Raw genomic sequence first — 18583 nt, forward strand, 5'->3', positions numbered from 1 at the left:
CTAAAAATATGCGTCTTAATTGTTATAATATTTGTAAACATTTTGTCCCTAAAATTATAATTATTTTGAGTTATTCATTTATTTGTCATAGCTCAGCTGGCAGCAATCTTATTTCTGAATGTGAAGAATTTGCAGATTCAGGTTCAGAAACACAAACACACACAATTCTTTCTATCTGACTCATCAGAGATGATTGAGGGAATAGGTTGCTGTTTTGCTTGGAGATAACATCAGTTCTCTCGGGTAGAATGTGGAGGAACGCCAAGGTACCATTTCAAAGAACATCATCTTTGAAATCTTTGTTTAAGAAAGAACTGCAGATGCTGGAAAAATCAAAGGTGGACAGAAATGCTGGAGAAACTCAGGGGGTGAGGCAGCATCTATGGAGCGAAGGAATAGGCGACTTTTCGGGTAGAGACCCTGCTTCAGACTGATGTGGGGGGGGGGGGGGGAGAAAGGAAGAGGCGCAGACAGTAGGCTGTTGGAGGGAAGGAGGGAGAAAGCAAGGACTACCTGAAATTGGAGAAGTCAATGTTCATACCGCTGGGGTGTAAACTACCCAAGTGAAATATCAGGTGCTGCTCTTCTAATTTGTGGTGGGACTCACTCTAGCCATGGAGGAGGCCCAGGACAGAAAGGTCGGATTCGGAATGGGAGGGGGAGTTGAAGTGCTGTGCAACCGGGAGATCAGGTTTGTTATTGCGAAGCGATCGCCAAGCTGCTCTTGGTCTCATCGATGTAGAGCAGTTGACACCCACATCATTGTGAAGAAGGGTCTCAACCCAAAACTTCGCCTATTCCTTCGCTCCATAGATGCTGCCTCACCTGCTGAGTTTCTCCAGCATTTTTGTCTACCAAGATTCATTTTTGGTGTTTCTGCAAATATATACTCCGACTACTTTGTCACCAGTTCGTTACCACTTTTCTGTTCATTGGAAATTGCTAAGCCTAAATTGGCTACTTTTTTTCCTTCCAAACAACGATGCGTACACTCACATTGGATACAAGATGCTTCTGGATGCCCTGAAGTTGAGAGAGATTTTATTCTGAAATGGAAGTCTGAGTTTTGAATTTGTTATTTTGAATTTTTGTAAAAAAGACAATTGTCAACAACTGGAGTAAAAGTCATAGGTGATAGGAGCAGAATTATGCCATTCGGCACATTGTCTACCCTGCCATTCAATCATGGCTGATCTATCTTTCCCTCCTAACCCCATTCTCCTGTCTTCTCCCCGTAACCCCTGACACCTGTACTAATCAATAATCTATCTCTGCTTTAAAAATAGCAATTGACTTGGCCTCCACAACCTTCTGTGGCAAAGAATTCCACAGATTCACCACTCAGATATGGTGCCCAAAATTGCTCACAATACTCCAAATGCAGCCTGACCAGCACTTTATAGAGCCTCGGCATTACATCCCTGTTTTTGTATTCTAGCCCTCTTGAAATAAATAGACTAGGTGCAGGAGTTGATCATCCACAATCAGTACCCTGTTCCTACCTTGACCCCCCTATCATTAAGATCTCTATCTAACTCTCTCTTGAAATCATCCAGAGAATTGGCCTCCACTGCACAGAGAATTCCACAGATTCACAACTCTGTGTGAAAAAGTTTTTCCTCATCTCCGTTCTAAATGGCTTACCCCTTATTCTTAAACTGTGGCTCGTGGTTCTGAACTCCCCCAACAAACCTTTAATAATCTTATGTTTCCATAAGAGCACCTCTCATCCTTCTGAATTCCGGAATATACAAGCCCAGTCGCTCCATTCTATCAACATATGACAGTCCCTCCATCCCAGAAATTAACCTCGTGAACCTACGTTTCACTCCCTCAATAGCAAGAATGTCTTTCCTCAAATTTGAAGACCAAAACTGCACACAATACTCGGGTGTGGTCTCACTGGGGCCCTGTACAACTGCAGAAGGACCTATTTGCTCCTATACTCAACGCCCCTTGTTATGATGGCCAACATGCCATTTGCTTTCTTCACTGCCTGCTGTACCTGCATGTTTACTTTTAGTGACTGATGAACAAGAACCCCAGATCGTGTTGTACTTCCCCTATTCCCATCTCAACACCATTCAGATAATAATCTGCCTTCCTGTTTTTGCCACCAAAATGGATAACCTCACATTTATCCACATTAAACTGCATCTGCCCACTCACCCAACCTGTCCAAGTCACTCTGCATCCTCATAGTATCCTCCTCACAGTTCACACTGCCACCCAGTTTTGTGTCATCTGCAAATTTGCAAATGTTACTAGCATTGCGCTTGCCTTCTTTACTATCGATTCGACTTGCAGGGTAACATTTTGGAATCCTGCACCAGCACTCCCAAGTCCCTTTGCACCTCCGATTTCTGGGTTTCCCCCCCTTTTAGAAAACAGTCTACGCCTTTATTCCTACTACCAAAATGCATAACTCCACACTTTTCTACACTATATTCCATCTACCACTTATCTGCCCACACTCCCAACCTGTCCAAGTCCTTCTGCAGAGTCCCTGCTTTCTCTGCACTATTTCCCCCTCCACCTATTTTCGTATCCTCTGTAAATTTGGCCAAAAAGTTTTCAATCCCCTCATCCAAATCACTAATATACAACGTGAAGAGTAGCAGCGCCAACATGGACCCCCTGCAGAACTCCGCTAGTCACTGGCAGCCAAACAGGAAAATTTCCCTTTATTACCACTCTTTGCTTTCTACCATCCATGCTAGTATCTGCCCTTTGATACCATGGGCTCTCATCTTCCTTAGCAGCCTCACATTTGGCACCTTATCAAAGGCTTTCTGAAAGGGCCAATTCTAGCTACTCCACTTAAGGCCTTTGAGAGTGTGAAGAAAGGATTTTCTTTAATTTCAAGTAACCCTTGCTCTCTCTCCATCCCTCTCTCTCCATCCCTTCCCAGTTCTCCCACCAGTCTTAATGTCTCCGACTACATTCTATCTCAGTACCGCCCTCTCCCCTGACATCAGTCTGAAGAAGGGTCTCGACCCGAAACGTTACCCATTCCTTCTCTCCAGAGATGCTGCCTGTCCCGCTGAGTTACTCCAGCATTTTGTATCTGCTTTTGAAGAAAGGATTTGCCAGGCTGACAGGTGGGTTGAGGACTTTATATGGTTAGACTGGAGAAACTATTGATTATTTGCCTTGAAGCAGAAAAGATTAAAATATGAGAAGGACCAAGAATTAGAAGACATTTGTTTAAGGTGATTTGGAAATGAACTGAAGGAATTACAGGTGACCCCTGTGTCACAATGGGATTGCGTTACACTAAAACAGTTTGGATCACAATTTTCAGTAACATGAAACCCAAATTCCGATTGAATCCCATTCTTTAAGTGGAATTGCATTCCTGTGTGTAGTTAAAATCGAAAATTCATTGCATGGGATAATGTTGACAACAAAGTTAGGAATAGTTTGATGAATGAATTGGATAAGAACGTAAAAGAAAACAAATGCAGGGCTACAGTGAAGTCGGAGTTTGGACCTAATTGGCACATCTTGAATGGGCCAAATGATTATAATTGGTGTTGTAAATATTTGTTTACATCTGACCTCTATATGTGAGGTTCATGAATTCATTTGCAATTACATTTATGGATCTGCAAACACGGTAGTGCAGCGGTAGAGTTGCTGCCTCACAGCGAATGCAGCGCCGGAGACCCGAGTTCGATCGCGATTACGGGTGCTGTCTATACGCAGTTTGTACATTCTCCTCATGACCTGGGTGGGTTTGCTCTGAGATCTTCGGTTTCCTCCCACATTCCAAAGATGTACAGGTTTGTAGGTTAATTGGCTTGGTAAATGTAAAAATTGTCCCTCTTGGGTGCAGGATAGTATTAATGTGCAGGGATCGCTGGTCGGCGCAGACCTGGTGGGCCGAAGGGTCTGTTTCCATGCTGTATCTCGAAACTAAACTAAATATTTTAATATTGTACATTTTGTTGACCTGGAAGAAAATTGAATATAAATAAAGAATAAATCTTTTCTATCTCAATATAAAAGTGTAATGAGAAAGATGAGTACCATTTAGATCACAGTTGGTGTAGGGCATTTGAATAGAATGCATGGAATTTACAATATTGGTAAATGCACATCAGTATGGCATGTTCACCATTGAATCCTTCCACCAATGGGCCAAATCCAATCTGACTAATTATCTTACTCAAATCATCTGTAAAGTAACAGAAGATGTTGTTAACAGTGGCACTTACACATCCTAGCTTGGGTTACTTTCATGTTGATTCAACAGGTTGCCGCAGTTCCAGTCTGGCAACAGTGTCTTCCAGTGACATTGTCACAGCCACCAAACCCTGTTTGTAGGAGTGTGATCTTGAATACCTGGATTCAAGAAGAAGTTTTAAAAGGATTACTGGAATGCCCTGAAAAGATTTGAAACCAAGCCTTAGAGTTTTAAAAATGAGAGAGACTATCTATCGTAAGCAATCGGTAATTATAATTAAATTGCACTTTCAAGATAAATGGCCCATTCTAGATTGAGGACTACGAGTGCCCCGGTCTCCAGTCTCCGGGGAGGAGGCAGCAGCTCCAGACTTTCCAAGCCGCTGAGGAATGCTTCACCCGACGCCGGAGTTCCATCTTCACGGCAAGAGGGCCCTGAAAATTATCGGACTGGCTGCAAGGCCACAAATGGGCTCCGACCTCGGGTGTTTCACAGAGGAAGAGGACTTAACTTTCTGGTGCCTTTCCCCACAGTGGAAATTTTTGATTCTGCTGTGGGGGGACGTTTGTGTTGAACTATAATGTGTTGTGTCCATTTTTTTTATTTTTTATTAAAACATTTTTTTTTTAACCTTTTTCTATGGTTTGTATGGAAACTTATTATCTATTTTATGTAAAGCACTTTGGTGTCAATGCGAGTTGACTTAAAACGTGCTATATAAATAAAACTTACTTACTACTTATTTACTTACTTACTTTCATTGTCCAAGTCCTATCTGAAAAAAAATACAGAGCTTATTTTCTCCCATGTTCTTAATCTTTTTGAAGTTTGAGTTCACAGTCTGGTTTTGTGAACTTGGGTAATAAGAATCAGCAGGCCCTGTGGCTGTTTTGCCATTTGGTTAATTTTAATGAAGGTTTTTTATTCAACTGTTTACATGGGATTTTTCTCCTCCATTGCTGCTGCTTGCTGAGTATCACTAATGTAAAACAAAGTTGCATAATTTGAGAATCCTCGCCAATGTGTGTAAACTTGCTGATTGCCTATTGTGTTGACTACACATAGTCCCGGCCAAGAATTTTCAGTTTGTGCAACGTTGAAAGACAGGGAAAATAACTTAAGTGGGTGAAGAAAGTGGAGAGGTGTTGGGGGCAGGTGTAGGATAACTGAAAAATGGTGAGAGTTGCTTCTACAGGATGAGGAGGAGGAGTGGAGACCATGAGGAGGAGGAATTTGGTGAGGGTGAGAAAGTAATGAGTATAACAATCTTGAACATGCATTGATAAAACACCTTTCATGTTCTCTGACATATCAAAAAGCTGCAGTTGTCGAACTATTTTCAGCATAATCTGAATATTATAACAAATGTTTAGTGACCATTTGTTGCTTAATCCTGTGGTGAGAGCTATGATCATAATAACCAGATGTGTTTCAGTAGTGTTGGACTGATGGTGATTCTGAGAGAATATTCCCTTCATATCCAAATGAGAGGGCGAGAGACTTTGGTTTAACATCTCATTCTAAATACAACACTTACTGGTAGCCTAAATTCCATGTACTGCTAAATTTTGAATACGTCACTGAAATAATGGACCAGATCATTGTTGATATCCTTCGCCCTGTGATCTCACACTTATCTTTTGTGACCTTGTGGTTCCCAGCAACCTCAAACCTTGCTGCTGCAACTGTTCTGTGCGATGCAGTGAATGGTGAGTTGGGCTTGGGCAGATCGCACTGGCCTGTAGACAAAGTTCATCCAGGCCTGACAGGGCACAACTATAGTGGATAAAAATTAAGTCCTCGGGCTTCCGTCAGATTGGGTCAGGCCTGCTGTTTATAAATGAAGATAGTAAGCTCTGCTGCTTGATTTCATTGTTGGCTAAGATTGTGTCCTGGGCAGGGGCTCTTTGCACTGATAAGCTGGAAGGGGACATAAAGAAACTGAGGGTGGGATGCAGATTTGGGCTAGGCACACTGAGAGTGGCTGTGGGTGCCGTCCAAGAGGCCAGTGCCCAGTGAAACACATGGAAAGCTGAAGAATAGCAGTCACGGTGGCGCAGTGGTTGAGTTGCTGCCTAACAGAGAATGCAGCGCCGGAGACCCGGGTTCGATCCCGACTACGGGTGCTGTCTGTAAGGAGTTTGTATGTTCTCCCCGTGACCTATGTGGGTTCTCTCTGAGATCTTCGGTTTCCTCCCACACTCCAATGATGTACAGGTTTGTAGTTTAATTGGCTTGGTAAATGTAAATATTGTCCCTAGTGGTTAGTAGGATAGTGTTGATGTGCGGGGATCGCTGGTTGGCACGAACCCGATGGGCCGAAGAGCCTGTTTCCGCATTGTATCTTTAAACTAAAAAATAACTAAATTGCTGAGCATGAGCCTTTCCCTGGCTACCCAACACCAACACTATTTATATTCTGAAGTTGTATATCAAAAAAAAGTCCTTGTTTGGCTTGGCTAAACAGTTTTAATATTCTAAATTTTAGACTTTAGAGATACAGTTTGGAAACAGGCCCTTCAGCCCACTGCGTCCGTGCTGACCAGCAATCATCCCCTACACTAGCAATATTCTACACTCTCGGGGCCATTTACAATTTTACCAAAGCCAAAGCCAATTAACCTAAACACCTGATCATCCGTGGAGTGTGGGAGGAAACCGGGGTACCTGGAGAAAATCCACATGGTCACAGGGAGAACGTGCAAACTCTGTACAGATAGCACCTGCGGTCAGGACAAAGCCGGGTCTCTGGCGCTGTGAGGCAGCAACTCTACAGCTGGGCCACTGTGCCACCCCAAACAATAGAATATTTCCACTGATTCTAAGAGACATTTAGAAACGGTGAAAATACATTCAAATAGAAATTAGCAAAGGAAAAATTAATTGAAAACAGCATGAATGTTTTAAAAATGCCTTCACTTACCTATCTAATTAAGGTATACAATGTAATTCAAATGGATGAGACTGCACTGCATGTGCCAGACCTGGTTCATGTAAAGCTAGTTCTGTATCTCAGTAAACTTGGGTATCAGCTGTGAATTCTGTCTTGCGAACAAAGTGGAGTTATTAAGTGTCCTAGTATCAGACCTTCAGTGCATTCCAAGTGGCGGTGCACAGGTGCCGAAAGTTAGAATGTGGGGACATTAGGAGCGGGGATCCAGCAGGAGAATGCTGTATGTTAATGTCAAGGCAGCACCATGCCGTCTGATGAACATTTTCTGCAGAGACATCTGAGATTAGGTCTCAGCCTTTGGATGCTTTGGGTAGGAGAGTGGTGGGTGTGAGTCAGTGGTCTCCTTGCAGATAGCAAGCAACTAATGGGTGGAGAATGGGGAGCTGTGAGAGTGACTGTATGGGGAATCAAGAGGTTGAAGGAAGAGGAAACGGGCTAACTAGGAAAGAGATAAGCAAAGGAGGGAGGAAGCTGAGGAAATGCCCCGTGAGGTGGGGAGGCTAAGAGAGGCAGTTGAGAAAAGGAGTCGGAGGGAGGGGCTCGGTGTGAAGGGTTTGAATGAGGGAGGGGAGCTCATGGTAGGTTCATGCGTGAGTGAGTGTAACTTCTCATCATTGGATTAAATCCTCACTGTTGAATCACTGTGGTAACTAGTGTGCAACACCTATCCCATGTTAGAAGAAATCACACATGGATATGTTGCACTCCTCAATGGATGCTAATCAGCCTGCATCTTAGTGATATTTATTGTTCCTGCAAGATCTCCCTGTTTTTAATTCTTTACCATATCTCCTTATTAACTTGCCCAACCTACTTGTTTACTAGGATCCTCCTACATTTTATTGAATATTCCTTGCCTTGCTTATCCAACCCAAATGAATTACTTTCATTAAATTAAATGGATTAAGTATTACTTACCACTTTTCTTCCGACATCAATGCACTCATTTAACTCTTCTTCTTAATATTCTCGTCATTTTGCAGTCTCCATTTTTCCCTTTTATTTCTGTTCAGAGCCTTGAGATATTTTATCATATTAAAGGTCTTGCTCTCTCTCTCATTATTTTATTGTATGGTTGCTATCCCTTTCCTACAAAGATAATTTGGAGTGTGGAGCCGTCATTTACAAAAGTTACGTCCAACGATGGAAAATTTGGTGAATATCGACGTTGACTTTAGAGTATCAGTCTACTTTGAAAGTATAACTCTGAGATAATCCAAAGTGCAGAATACCAATGCGTGTGTGGCTTGCCTAAGGCCTGCAGTCATATTGCAAAGTAAAATTAAGCATTGCTGCCCCTTCTTGTAGCTGTTTGGTCACTGAAAATACCGTGCATGGTTTTCCTGCGATTTTGCACATTTGAGTCAGTGCCAGATACAGCGGATGCTCTTAATAAAATGACAACAGTAATTTAGCTTTGTCATTTGAACTGGCACGAGCTGCATGGCTCAGAAATACAGTATTAAAGCAGTTGAGTGTGTGTCGAGTCTAATTCTTTTTCCCATTTTCCACAAAGCTGCATTTCCATTAACTTTGGGGAAAATTCACTGGCAGATTCATTTAAAATAAGTTCAGCTCCACCCTTCATGTGAGTGGCTTATCCTTCCAAATATAAATTAAGGCCTCGGGATGGCTTTTCATTAGCTTGATGTTTATTTATACTTTTGCACTCCTTAGACAGCATGACCGAACACAAGCATAACTGTAAGTCAAATGATCTCAAAGAAACTAAAAATTCTTGCTGTAGCATATGCTAACCATTACAAGATGCTTTGATGGAAGGATATTAAAATTACTGGTAATTGACATAAAATATGACAAAGTGTTTTAAGCTTTCTGAGCAAAGCAACACACATTACAGAGGAGCGGCCCCATAATGTAACTGATTAATGAAGAATTGCTCAGGCACATGCAGTTGATGTTATGAAAAATGAATTCTTTGTTGTCTTGTCGACAACCAGGCAACAGCAGCCGGAAGAAACTATTAATGGGAATCATTATCAATAGCAATATTTTCAAACTCTATTATGGCAATCAGGCAGGAATTTATTCAATAGATTTAGTTCATTTGGTCGTAATTGACAAATAATCAAAATTTATCAATGTACTTGCACACATTTCACTAACAATCAAGCAAAAGTGGTCCATTTACCACCTGACTTGATCCAAATTAGGACTAAATTGATGATCAATTAATCTTAGAAGGGGCAGCGTTGTATTTTGTAGAACAGCAGCAGCAAAAGTGGCAAATAAATGGAGTAAAGACAGGAGATTAGTGGAATGAGCAGAAAGGAGCTGAATGCGCCACGGATCGCAGCTAATGAGCATGCAGCTGGATTACAAATAGCTGGATTTATGGAGTCTGTATAAAGACGACAACCTAAGGAAAAGACAGACTTTTTTCACGTCAGTCAAACAAATTTATGTGTATTGACTGATCGTGGTGTTAGCACCGATAAATAGGTAAGTTTGCTGTTACAAGTTAATATTCTACAGGAGACAAAATATCAAACATTTGTATGAAAAGTCATGACCTGATAATACTCTATTATTTTTAAATGCAAAAAATATCCTAAACTTTGAGTTTGCATACGTACTAGAAAATGCACAGGTTTTAATTTTATGAATCTGAGGATGTTCATAATTGTTTTTCACAGGCTAGTAAAGGAAAAACATATGTACGAAAAAGAGGCAATACAGCAGGAAGAAAAAGTTGCGAAAATGAAAGCTGAGGGGGCTGATCACTATGTGGTTAAAAAGCAGGTAAGTTTGATTGTTAGCTTGGTGTTTTATTTGAAAACTGCTATGTGTTCATAAGAAGCCTAAAATATTCTGGTACTCTGATCACTTTCCTGATAGTACTAATACTCTCGGGCAAGTGTACAGAATAGTTTAAAGGTTTGTATGCTGATCAGTTATTGAACCCTGCCACCTTAACAGCCAGCCAGGAAATTATTTCAGAATATTGTGCTTATAGCAATCAAGTTTGGTGGACCCATTTCACTGTCAGATCAATCAAATTTCTCCCCTTTTCAATTGGGTCCAATTTTCCAAAACCAAGCTCAGAAATAATTTAAAATATTACTATTTATGTTTTCAAGTTGTTGTTAATAATAATAATAATAATTATAATTAAATATTCACCCAAAAGTGCTTTTTTTTTGTTTCCTTCTATTGACATTTCAGTATTTTTGTTAATGTGTGACTTTTCAGGTGAAGAACTACTTTTTTAATGATCTGTTCAAATTTGTGGAATCTGAAAACTTAGGGATGAAATTGTTTTAAAATGAATAACTTATCTTCAGTTTGCTAATGGGTTTACTATATTTTGTTCCTGTATAATATGTTATCTGCCATCATCACGTCAAAAATAAATCTAGTTTATATCATTTGCAATATGAGTGTGCCTGAACGGTGCTGGCTCGAAGGGCCAAATGGCCTCCTCCTGCACCTATTTTCTATGTTTTCTATGAACGTCAATTAATTTTACAACCTAATTTCCATTGTAGCAGGTCCGGTATGCAAGTTACAGTACTTGAATACAAATCAGCAGGTTCACCTGTAGTATAAAAAATAACTGTTTGGAAAATATGCTCTTCAAGTGGATTTAGAAACTTTGGAATTGATTCTAGCTCACTCCATTTTCCATGAAGATTCCTGTTGTTCATTAACATTTGTGAAATTTGAAATCGATTCTGAAAAGATTGCTCATAACTATGCCAAATTATATAATTTCCCATTTCGCAATTTTGGGTGGTCAACAATAGCCTGCGTTATTTTGCATGTTGATATTCTTGACCGTGATGATATATGTACATTAATTTCAACGTACAATTTTTGTGTGAACAGGATTCTTGGCTCTCCTATTGCTTTCACAATGGTAATCTGGTCTAGTAAAGGACAAAGATTACAGAGCAGATGCTATAAGGAATTTCCTCTGGACAATATATCTAAATCTTGATAGTAGAACAAAGTGTAATTTATATGTGAACATGTATGAAGTGGTGTGTGGGAGAGTGTGTTTCGTTGATAGCATGGGCCAACAGGAAAAGAATCACACCGTAAATGCGTTTTACTACTTGAGTGGAATATTTTATAAAGAAATGCCTACCTGACAAATATAAAGTGCACAAGACATTCATTCCCACAAGGTTTCACTATTAAATTGCTTAAGGCAATTTAATAGTTACTGTTCTCTGAAGAGCAGAGTTTGCATGGTCACTGTACAAGCTGCAATTGCAAACATTTCCTGACTCCTTCAGTTAAGCTAATGGCTTGAAATAAACAGAAAATGGTGGAAGCAGTTAGTAGATTTGGCAGTGTCTTGAAAGAGAAATTGAGTTAATTTTTCTGGTGGAGGACCTTTCATTAGAATTGGAAAAGTTCAGAGTTTTCGAGTTTTGATGGAGAATCTTTGAAATGTTAATTGTTTCTCTTTCCATAGATGCTGCCTGACCTGCCATCTGCTTTTATTGCTTTCTGTTTTCACTTCAGATTTCCAGCATTTGTAGGGGTTTTTTCAGTCAGTTTGATTTCGCAAAATGGTAGTCTTTTTCATATCAATCCATTTAATGATAGCTTTTCCATCAAAGTTGACTAACAATCATTGGGCGATCTCTATAATGGAGTGAAGAGTATGCGAACAGATAATATGCTATTTTCACCAAGGCAGACAATTTTGTCAAGGACGATTACTGATACCAACCATATATCAGAATTTATGCGAGATTTAGTTTCTAAGTACAACTTCTTGGTTTGATATTCACATCTTCAATCAAATATATGGTGGTAAATGATCGGTAAAGGCAATTAGTAAAATAACTATCATGCACACCTGTCAATATTACTGCCTTCAATGTATTACATATTCAATGTTTTCTCAAAGATTAAAGGCTTTACCTTATTATTTTGTGGAGAAGATTCTACTTCTAACGCAGGTAAGTCATGCAACTTGATGAACCGAATGATGATGAATTCCTCCATTTTAAGTTCTGTACTTCATAGTGTGCAAAATGTGTCCAGGCATAGTCTTTCATGCCAATGTGATTCTAGGGCTAAAGTCAGATAGTGTTCATGTTTAGATAGAATGAACTGTTCAAACTGCAACTTAGAATTTTAATATGTACGAATTTTGGGATATTGCAAGATTTTGAAGAAATAAAATGATTGTAAAGAGGTAAATTGATAGTAAAAGTTTTGAGGGAAATTGGCCAAACATGAGCAGGTGGGTCTAGTGTAGATAGAGAATTTTTGTCAGCATTGGCAAGTGGGGCAGTAGGGCCTGTTTCTGTGATGTATGACTCTTTTCTTGTGGAAATAAATCATAGAAACATAGAAATTAGGTGCAGGAGTAGGCCATTCGGCCCTTCGAGCCTGCACCGCCATTCAATATGATCATGGCTGATCATCCAACTCAGTATCCCGTACCTGCCTTCTCTCCATACCCTCTGATCCCCTTAGCCACAAGGGCCACATCTAACTCCCTCTTAAATATAGCCAATGAACTGGCCTCGACTACCCTCTGTGGCAGGGAGTTCCAGAGATTCACCACTCTCTGTGTGAAAAAAGTTCTTCTCATCTCGGTTTTAAAGGATTTCCCCCTTATCCTTAAGCTGTGACCCCTTGTCCTCGACTTCCCCAACATCGGGAGCAATCTTCCTGCATCTAGCCTGTCCAACCCCTTAAGAATTTTGTAAGTTTCTATAAGATCCCCTCTCAATCTCCTAAATTCTAGAGAGTATAAACCAAGTCTATCCAGTCTTTCTTCATAAGACAGTCCTGACATCCCAGGTATCAGTCTGGTGAACCTTCTCTGCACTCCCTCTATGGCAATAATGTCCTTCCTCAGATTTGGAGACCAAAACTGTACGCAATACTCCAGGTGTGGTCTCACCAAGACCCTGTACAACTGCAGTAGAACCTCCCTGCTCCTATACTCAAATCCTTTTGCTATGAAAGCTAACATACCATTCGCTTTCTTCACTGCCTGCTGCACCTGCATGCCCACTTTCAATGACTGGTGTACCATGACACCCAGTCTCGCTGCATCTCCCCTTTTCCTAGTCGGCCACCATTTAGATAATAGTCTGCTTTCCTGTTTTTGCCACCAAAATGGATAACCTCACATTTATCCACATTATACTGCATCTGCCAAATATTTGCCCACTCACCCAGCCTATCCAAGTCACCTTGCAGTCTCCTAGCATCCTCCTCACAGCTAACACTGCCCCCCAGCTTAGTGTCATCCGCAAACTTGGAGATATTGCCTTCAATTCCCTCATCCAGATCATTAATATATATTGTAAATAGCTGGGGTCCCAGCACTGAGCCTTGCGGTACCCCACTAGTCACTGCCTGCCATTGTGAAAAGGACCCGTTTACTCCTACTCTTTGCTTCCTGTTTGCCAGCCAGTTCTCGATTCCCAACTTTTAATGAACTCCCAATGCCGTGTGCTTTAAGTTTGTAAACTAATCTCTTATGTGGGACCTTGTCGAAAGCCTTCTGGAAGTCCAGATACACCACATCCACTGGTTCTCCCCTATCCACGCTACTAGTTACATCCTCGAAAAATTCTATAAGATTCGTCAGACATGATTTACCTTTTGTAAATCCATGCTGACTTTGTCCAATGATTTCACCACTTTCCAAATGTGCTGCTATCCCATCTTTAATAACTGACTCTAGCAGTTTCCCCACTACCGATGTTAGACTAACTGGTCTGTAATTCCCCGTTTTCTCTCTCCCTCCCTTCTTAAAAAGTGGGGTTACGTTTGCTACCCGCCAATCCTCAGGAACTACTCCAGAATCTAAAGAGTTTTGAAAGATTATTACTAATGCATCCACTATTTCCGGAGCTACTTCCTTAAGTACTCTGGGATGCAGCCTATCTGGCCCTGGGGATTTATCGGCCTTTAATCCATTCAATTTACCCAACACCACTTCCCGGCTAACCTGGATTTCACTCAATTCCTCCAACTCCTTTGACCCGCGGTCCCCTGCTATTTCCGGCAGATTCTTTATGTCTTCCTTAGTGAAGACGGAACCAAAGTAGTTATTCAATTGGTCCGCCATATCCTTGTTCCCCATGATCAACTCACCTGTTTCTGACTGCAAGGGACCTACATTTGTTTTAACTAATCTCTTTCTTTTCACATATCTATAAAAACTTTTGCAGTCAGTTTTTATGTTCCCTGCCAGTTTTCTTTCATAATCTATTTTTCCTTTCCTAATTAAGCCCTTTGTCCTCCTCTGCTGGTCTCTGAATTTCTCCCAGTCCTCCGGTATGCTGCTTTTTCTGGCTAATTTGTACGCATCATCCTTCGCTTTGATACTATCCCTGATTTCCCTTGTTATCCACGGATGCACTACCTTCCCTGATTTATTCTTTTGCCAAACTGGGATGAACAATTTTTGTAATTCATCCATGCAGTCTTTAAATGTCTTCCATTGCATATCCACCGTCAACCCTTTTAGAATTAATTGCCAGTCAATCTTGGCCAATTCACGTCTCCATGGACCATGACCTATGGAAGAGGTATGTAGAGAACATGACAGCATATGGGACCATTGTCAGAAGATACAAATTTAAATCAACTATTTGATTAGCTACCTATTTCTCCCTCTCCTTCCACTTTCTCCACCAACACCTGTCACATATACGTATACTTTTTCATACTTGGATATGGCCAGTGTACTAGATTTGTAAACCAGAGGATGGAAGTTCAGATTCCACCATGAACCTGCATTCTCTGTGTTTGGTCATTTCTATCTACCGGCAGGAAAAAAAAGCTTCTGAATTATTTAGTTTAAGAGGATAGTCATGTCTGGCATGTTAAGTCTACATGTAACTCCTGTCCCATACTATGCGTGTGATATTTCTAGCTGGTGGTGGTAAAGTAAACCAGCCAACCATAAGCATTTGTTGCAAATGAAATCTTTAGCTTGTTTTTGCCAAATCACGAGCAGGAGCAATGCAGCGGGTTAAAAATGAAGCCCAAAATGCTGTCAGCCATAGAGTGGAGCATTTTGTATATTAAAAATAAATACTAGGTAAATAGAGGTGGCAAATAGTTGGGCTTAAGTACCCAGAACAAATTATTTTAAAGGATTTAAATTTTTAACATAAGTAAATTCTCATCTTTCTGTTGCCTCTCGCATATACCAAATTTTAGTTGCACTGCCATGGCTAACCTAAGGTTTGTAGTTCCTTCCCTAAACATCTTGGTGTCCCTTCTTCTCTATGTACATACTTCTCAGAACCTGATTGTCATCTACTCAAATTGATGTGGCCCACTGTCAGGTTTTGTTTGATGCACCTGAAGCTGTATTATCACACTAAGTGTACTACATAATATGTTAATTTAATCCAAATTGGTCCCACCTACTCAATGTAGCAATGTTACAAAATTTTGAGATTTTAAAAATCAAGTCTGTAATTTATCCCATCAGATAAAGCATAAAAATAAGTTTAATTTGACACCTAATTCACTTTCATATCTCAAGTATTTAACAAGTTATGGCCATTTTCATACTCGGAAATGAGCAGCTTGTTCCCTATTGATTTTCTATGGACATAACAAAAAAGCTGTGATCGTGAACAGTCAAAAGCCCATAACTTTCTTAAAAATTAAGAGAACTGAATGAAATTTTCAGTTATCATAGATTGAAGCATTCTGAAACAAATATAAAATAATCTTACTTGGATGACCTGAAATTAAAGCATATAATTAGTTAGTTACCTAATTGTAGCTAATTTCAAAACATCTATCCATTTCTTAATAAATGATTAACATTTTTAAATAGCCTAAATGTCCAAATAATATTCACAAATAATTCACAATAAAACATGATTTTTAAATCTCATTTACATTCATTTATAGGCCAAATGGAAGGAATTCAGTGTTCAATTGCTGTAAATAAATGCCCATTTTAAATCAGCTTTCCAGTGGGTCCCTGTGGAATGCGCTGGTTTAGAACGTTCACATTGCGGTAGATTTGTGCCCCAAATGCCCAGAAAAATACTGCGGGATATAATGGGCCCAAAATGAGCTACTCGCAATATTAAACTTTGTATAAAGGGATCTTTAGAAGCCCTTTTTAATGTAAAAATATACAACCTAACTTCTGTGGTTTGCTTTATGAGACCCTGCGGTTGCTGGCGGTCGCGGGTTTAGAGATTGATTTTTAAACTACTATAACTATTTTACGAGGCCTTTAAACCTAATAATAGCGTTTGCGACGGGGTCTTCCAGCGATTTTTCGTTAATAATTAGCTAGGCTGAACATCTTCGATTTGAACAGCCTAGAGAAAATCACGTTTTAAACCCGCCCCCTCTAAACGGCGCCAAAATCGCGCACACTGGCAGCGACAGATTTTCAACGACGCTTCAGGTAGGCTTTGCAACATACCTACTCAATGCACTTATTTAGATTCCTCCTCACTTACCTCCATCGGTGCCAACACTTGCTCAAGAAGCTCTTTGCTGAATGTCAGTATTCTTACTAAAGAAAATCATGCACCCTGACATATTTAGCTCTGTCCTGTCCAGAATATCAGAGTGTTTTTGTCATTGCTATACAGCAGAAGCTATATGTGAATTTGATTTATTTTATTTGCTGTATCGCACCATGAGCTGAAAATTAGCAAATCTGGTTGATTGTATTCCCACTAACTTTTAAACTCTTATTTGTTGCTTAAAAATCTAAACCTAAACCATGTGTAGGAAGGAACTGCAGATGCTGGTTTAAACCAAAGATAGACATCAAATGCTGGAGTAACTCTGGAGAGAAGGAATGGGTGACGTTTCGGATCGAGACCTTTCTTCAGACTGAAGACTTCTTCAGTCTATCTAAAACCAACCCATTCTGCATTTGATTCTTCCTTAAATCCCATAGTTACCTAAAAAATAAAGATGCCTATAATCCTGTTTCGGTTATAACTTAAAATAATGCTTCATGCTTCTTTCACTTAATGTAGATCTGATAATTTTTTTCTGAAACTATTGAAGTTAACACAGATTAGAATGATAAAAATCTAAATCTGGAATGCACTGGCAAAAGATTGTAGCTGGTACATTAATTTTTTCCCCAAAGGAACTCATTCAAGGCCCAGTGACAAAGCTCCCTAGGTTTCACCAGCCTCGAAGGACATGGGAGGTTTAAAACAGAATCCAGTTAGGACATGAGCGATGTGCCCACTTAATGAGTAAGTAGCAAATCAAACCCTCCTTTGGCTGTAACCTGCATCAAACAATGGACCATATCATTACATCCTGCCCGTGTTACAATTTTGTTGGGATAGGTTTCACATAAACTCCCTCTCCGGGGAAAAAAAAGTACAGTCGATTTTATAGACCTTGAGCTCACTTTTTCAATGTAGCACCAATCATGCACATGAAGAATCTTTCCCTTCCATGAATTCACATGATCTACTGGGAGTTTTATATGTTTTCTATTTGTTCATGAGCTCTCTTTTGCAAAACATGTTGAAATTTCGAATCCTTACTTTGAAATCTCTCCATTCCTTCCCTTCTCTATCTCTGTAACCTGGCCTGTGCTCAAAATTTGAATCACTTTTTTTCATGCCTGTGCTTCCAGCTGCCTCAGCTTAAATTCTGTACTTCACTCCCTGCATCCCTCTGCCTCCTCAGCTGTTCTCTACTCAGTTTTTTGGAAGTTTAAAAAAAAACCTTATGGCATTAAAATTCTATACCAATAATAGTCCCATTTTTTTTTTTAAACAAGTGAGTTGTAGGATACTGGATGTTTTATGCAAGAACTTCAGTAAAGCTTTCAATAAGGTCCTTCATGGTAGACTTGATAGATTGGTTTTGCCATAGAATTCGGAAGAGAGGTGGTGGAATATTATTTTGACTGGAGACGTATGACCAGTTTTTTTTTTGTTTTTTTGCAGTGATCAGTGATGGAACCTCGATTGTTTTATATATATATATATAATTGTTATGGATGAAAATATAGTTAAGTTTGCAGTTGACGCAAACATTGGCAGAGTTGTGGATAGTGCAGAAGAATACAGCAAGATTTAGACCAGTTGGAAATTTGGGCAGAGAAATGGCAAAAATGGAGTTTAATCTGGACAAGTATGAGGTGATGCATTGCGAGAGATCAAATATAAGAAAATATATGGTTAATGACAAGACCATTAACAGCATTGACGTGCAGAGGGGTCTTGCGGTGCAAGTCCATAGGTCCCTGAACGTAGAAACACAAATGGATACGGTGGTAAAGAAGGCACACGGTATAATTTATTGGTTGCGACATTAAGTATGAAAAGTCAGAAAATCAGTTACAGTTACAGTCATAGGCCCAACTCGCCCACACCGGCCATCAATGTCCCAGCTCCACTAGTCCCACTTGTCTGCGCTTGGTCCATATCCCTCCAAACCTGTCCTATCCGTGTAACTGTCTAACTGTTTCTTAA

The 18583-nt window shown here is 40.0% G+C and overlaps 1 protein-coding gene across 1 annotated transcript in view; it reads left to right on the plus strand.

Annotated features, from left to right (window-relative positions):
• The first annotated feature begins 9776 nt into the window (after positions 1-9776).
• The window catches only part of tbca (tubulin folding cofactor A), a 32198-nt gene continuing 23391 nt past the window's right edge, over positions 9777-18583 (plus strand). Inside the window, exon 1 of the mRNA XM_033018830.1 lies at positions 9777-9905. Within this exon, the coding sequence (XP_032874721.1) occupies positions 9777-9905 (129 nt within the window). The remainder of the gene's footprint in view (positions 9906-18583) is intronic.

This window comes from Amblyraja radiata, chromosome 3 (genome assembly GCF_010909765.2).
Source record: "Amblyraja radiata isolate CabotCenter1 chromosome 3, sAmbRad1.1.pri, whole genome shotgun sequence".
NCBI classification, from domain to species: Eukaryota; Metazoa; Chordata; class Chondrichthyes; order Rajiformes; family Rajidae; genus Amblyraja; species Amblyraja radiata.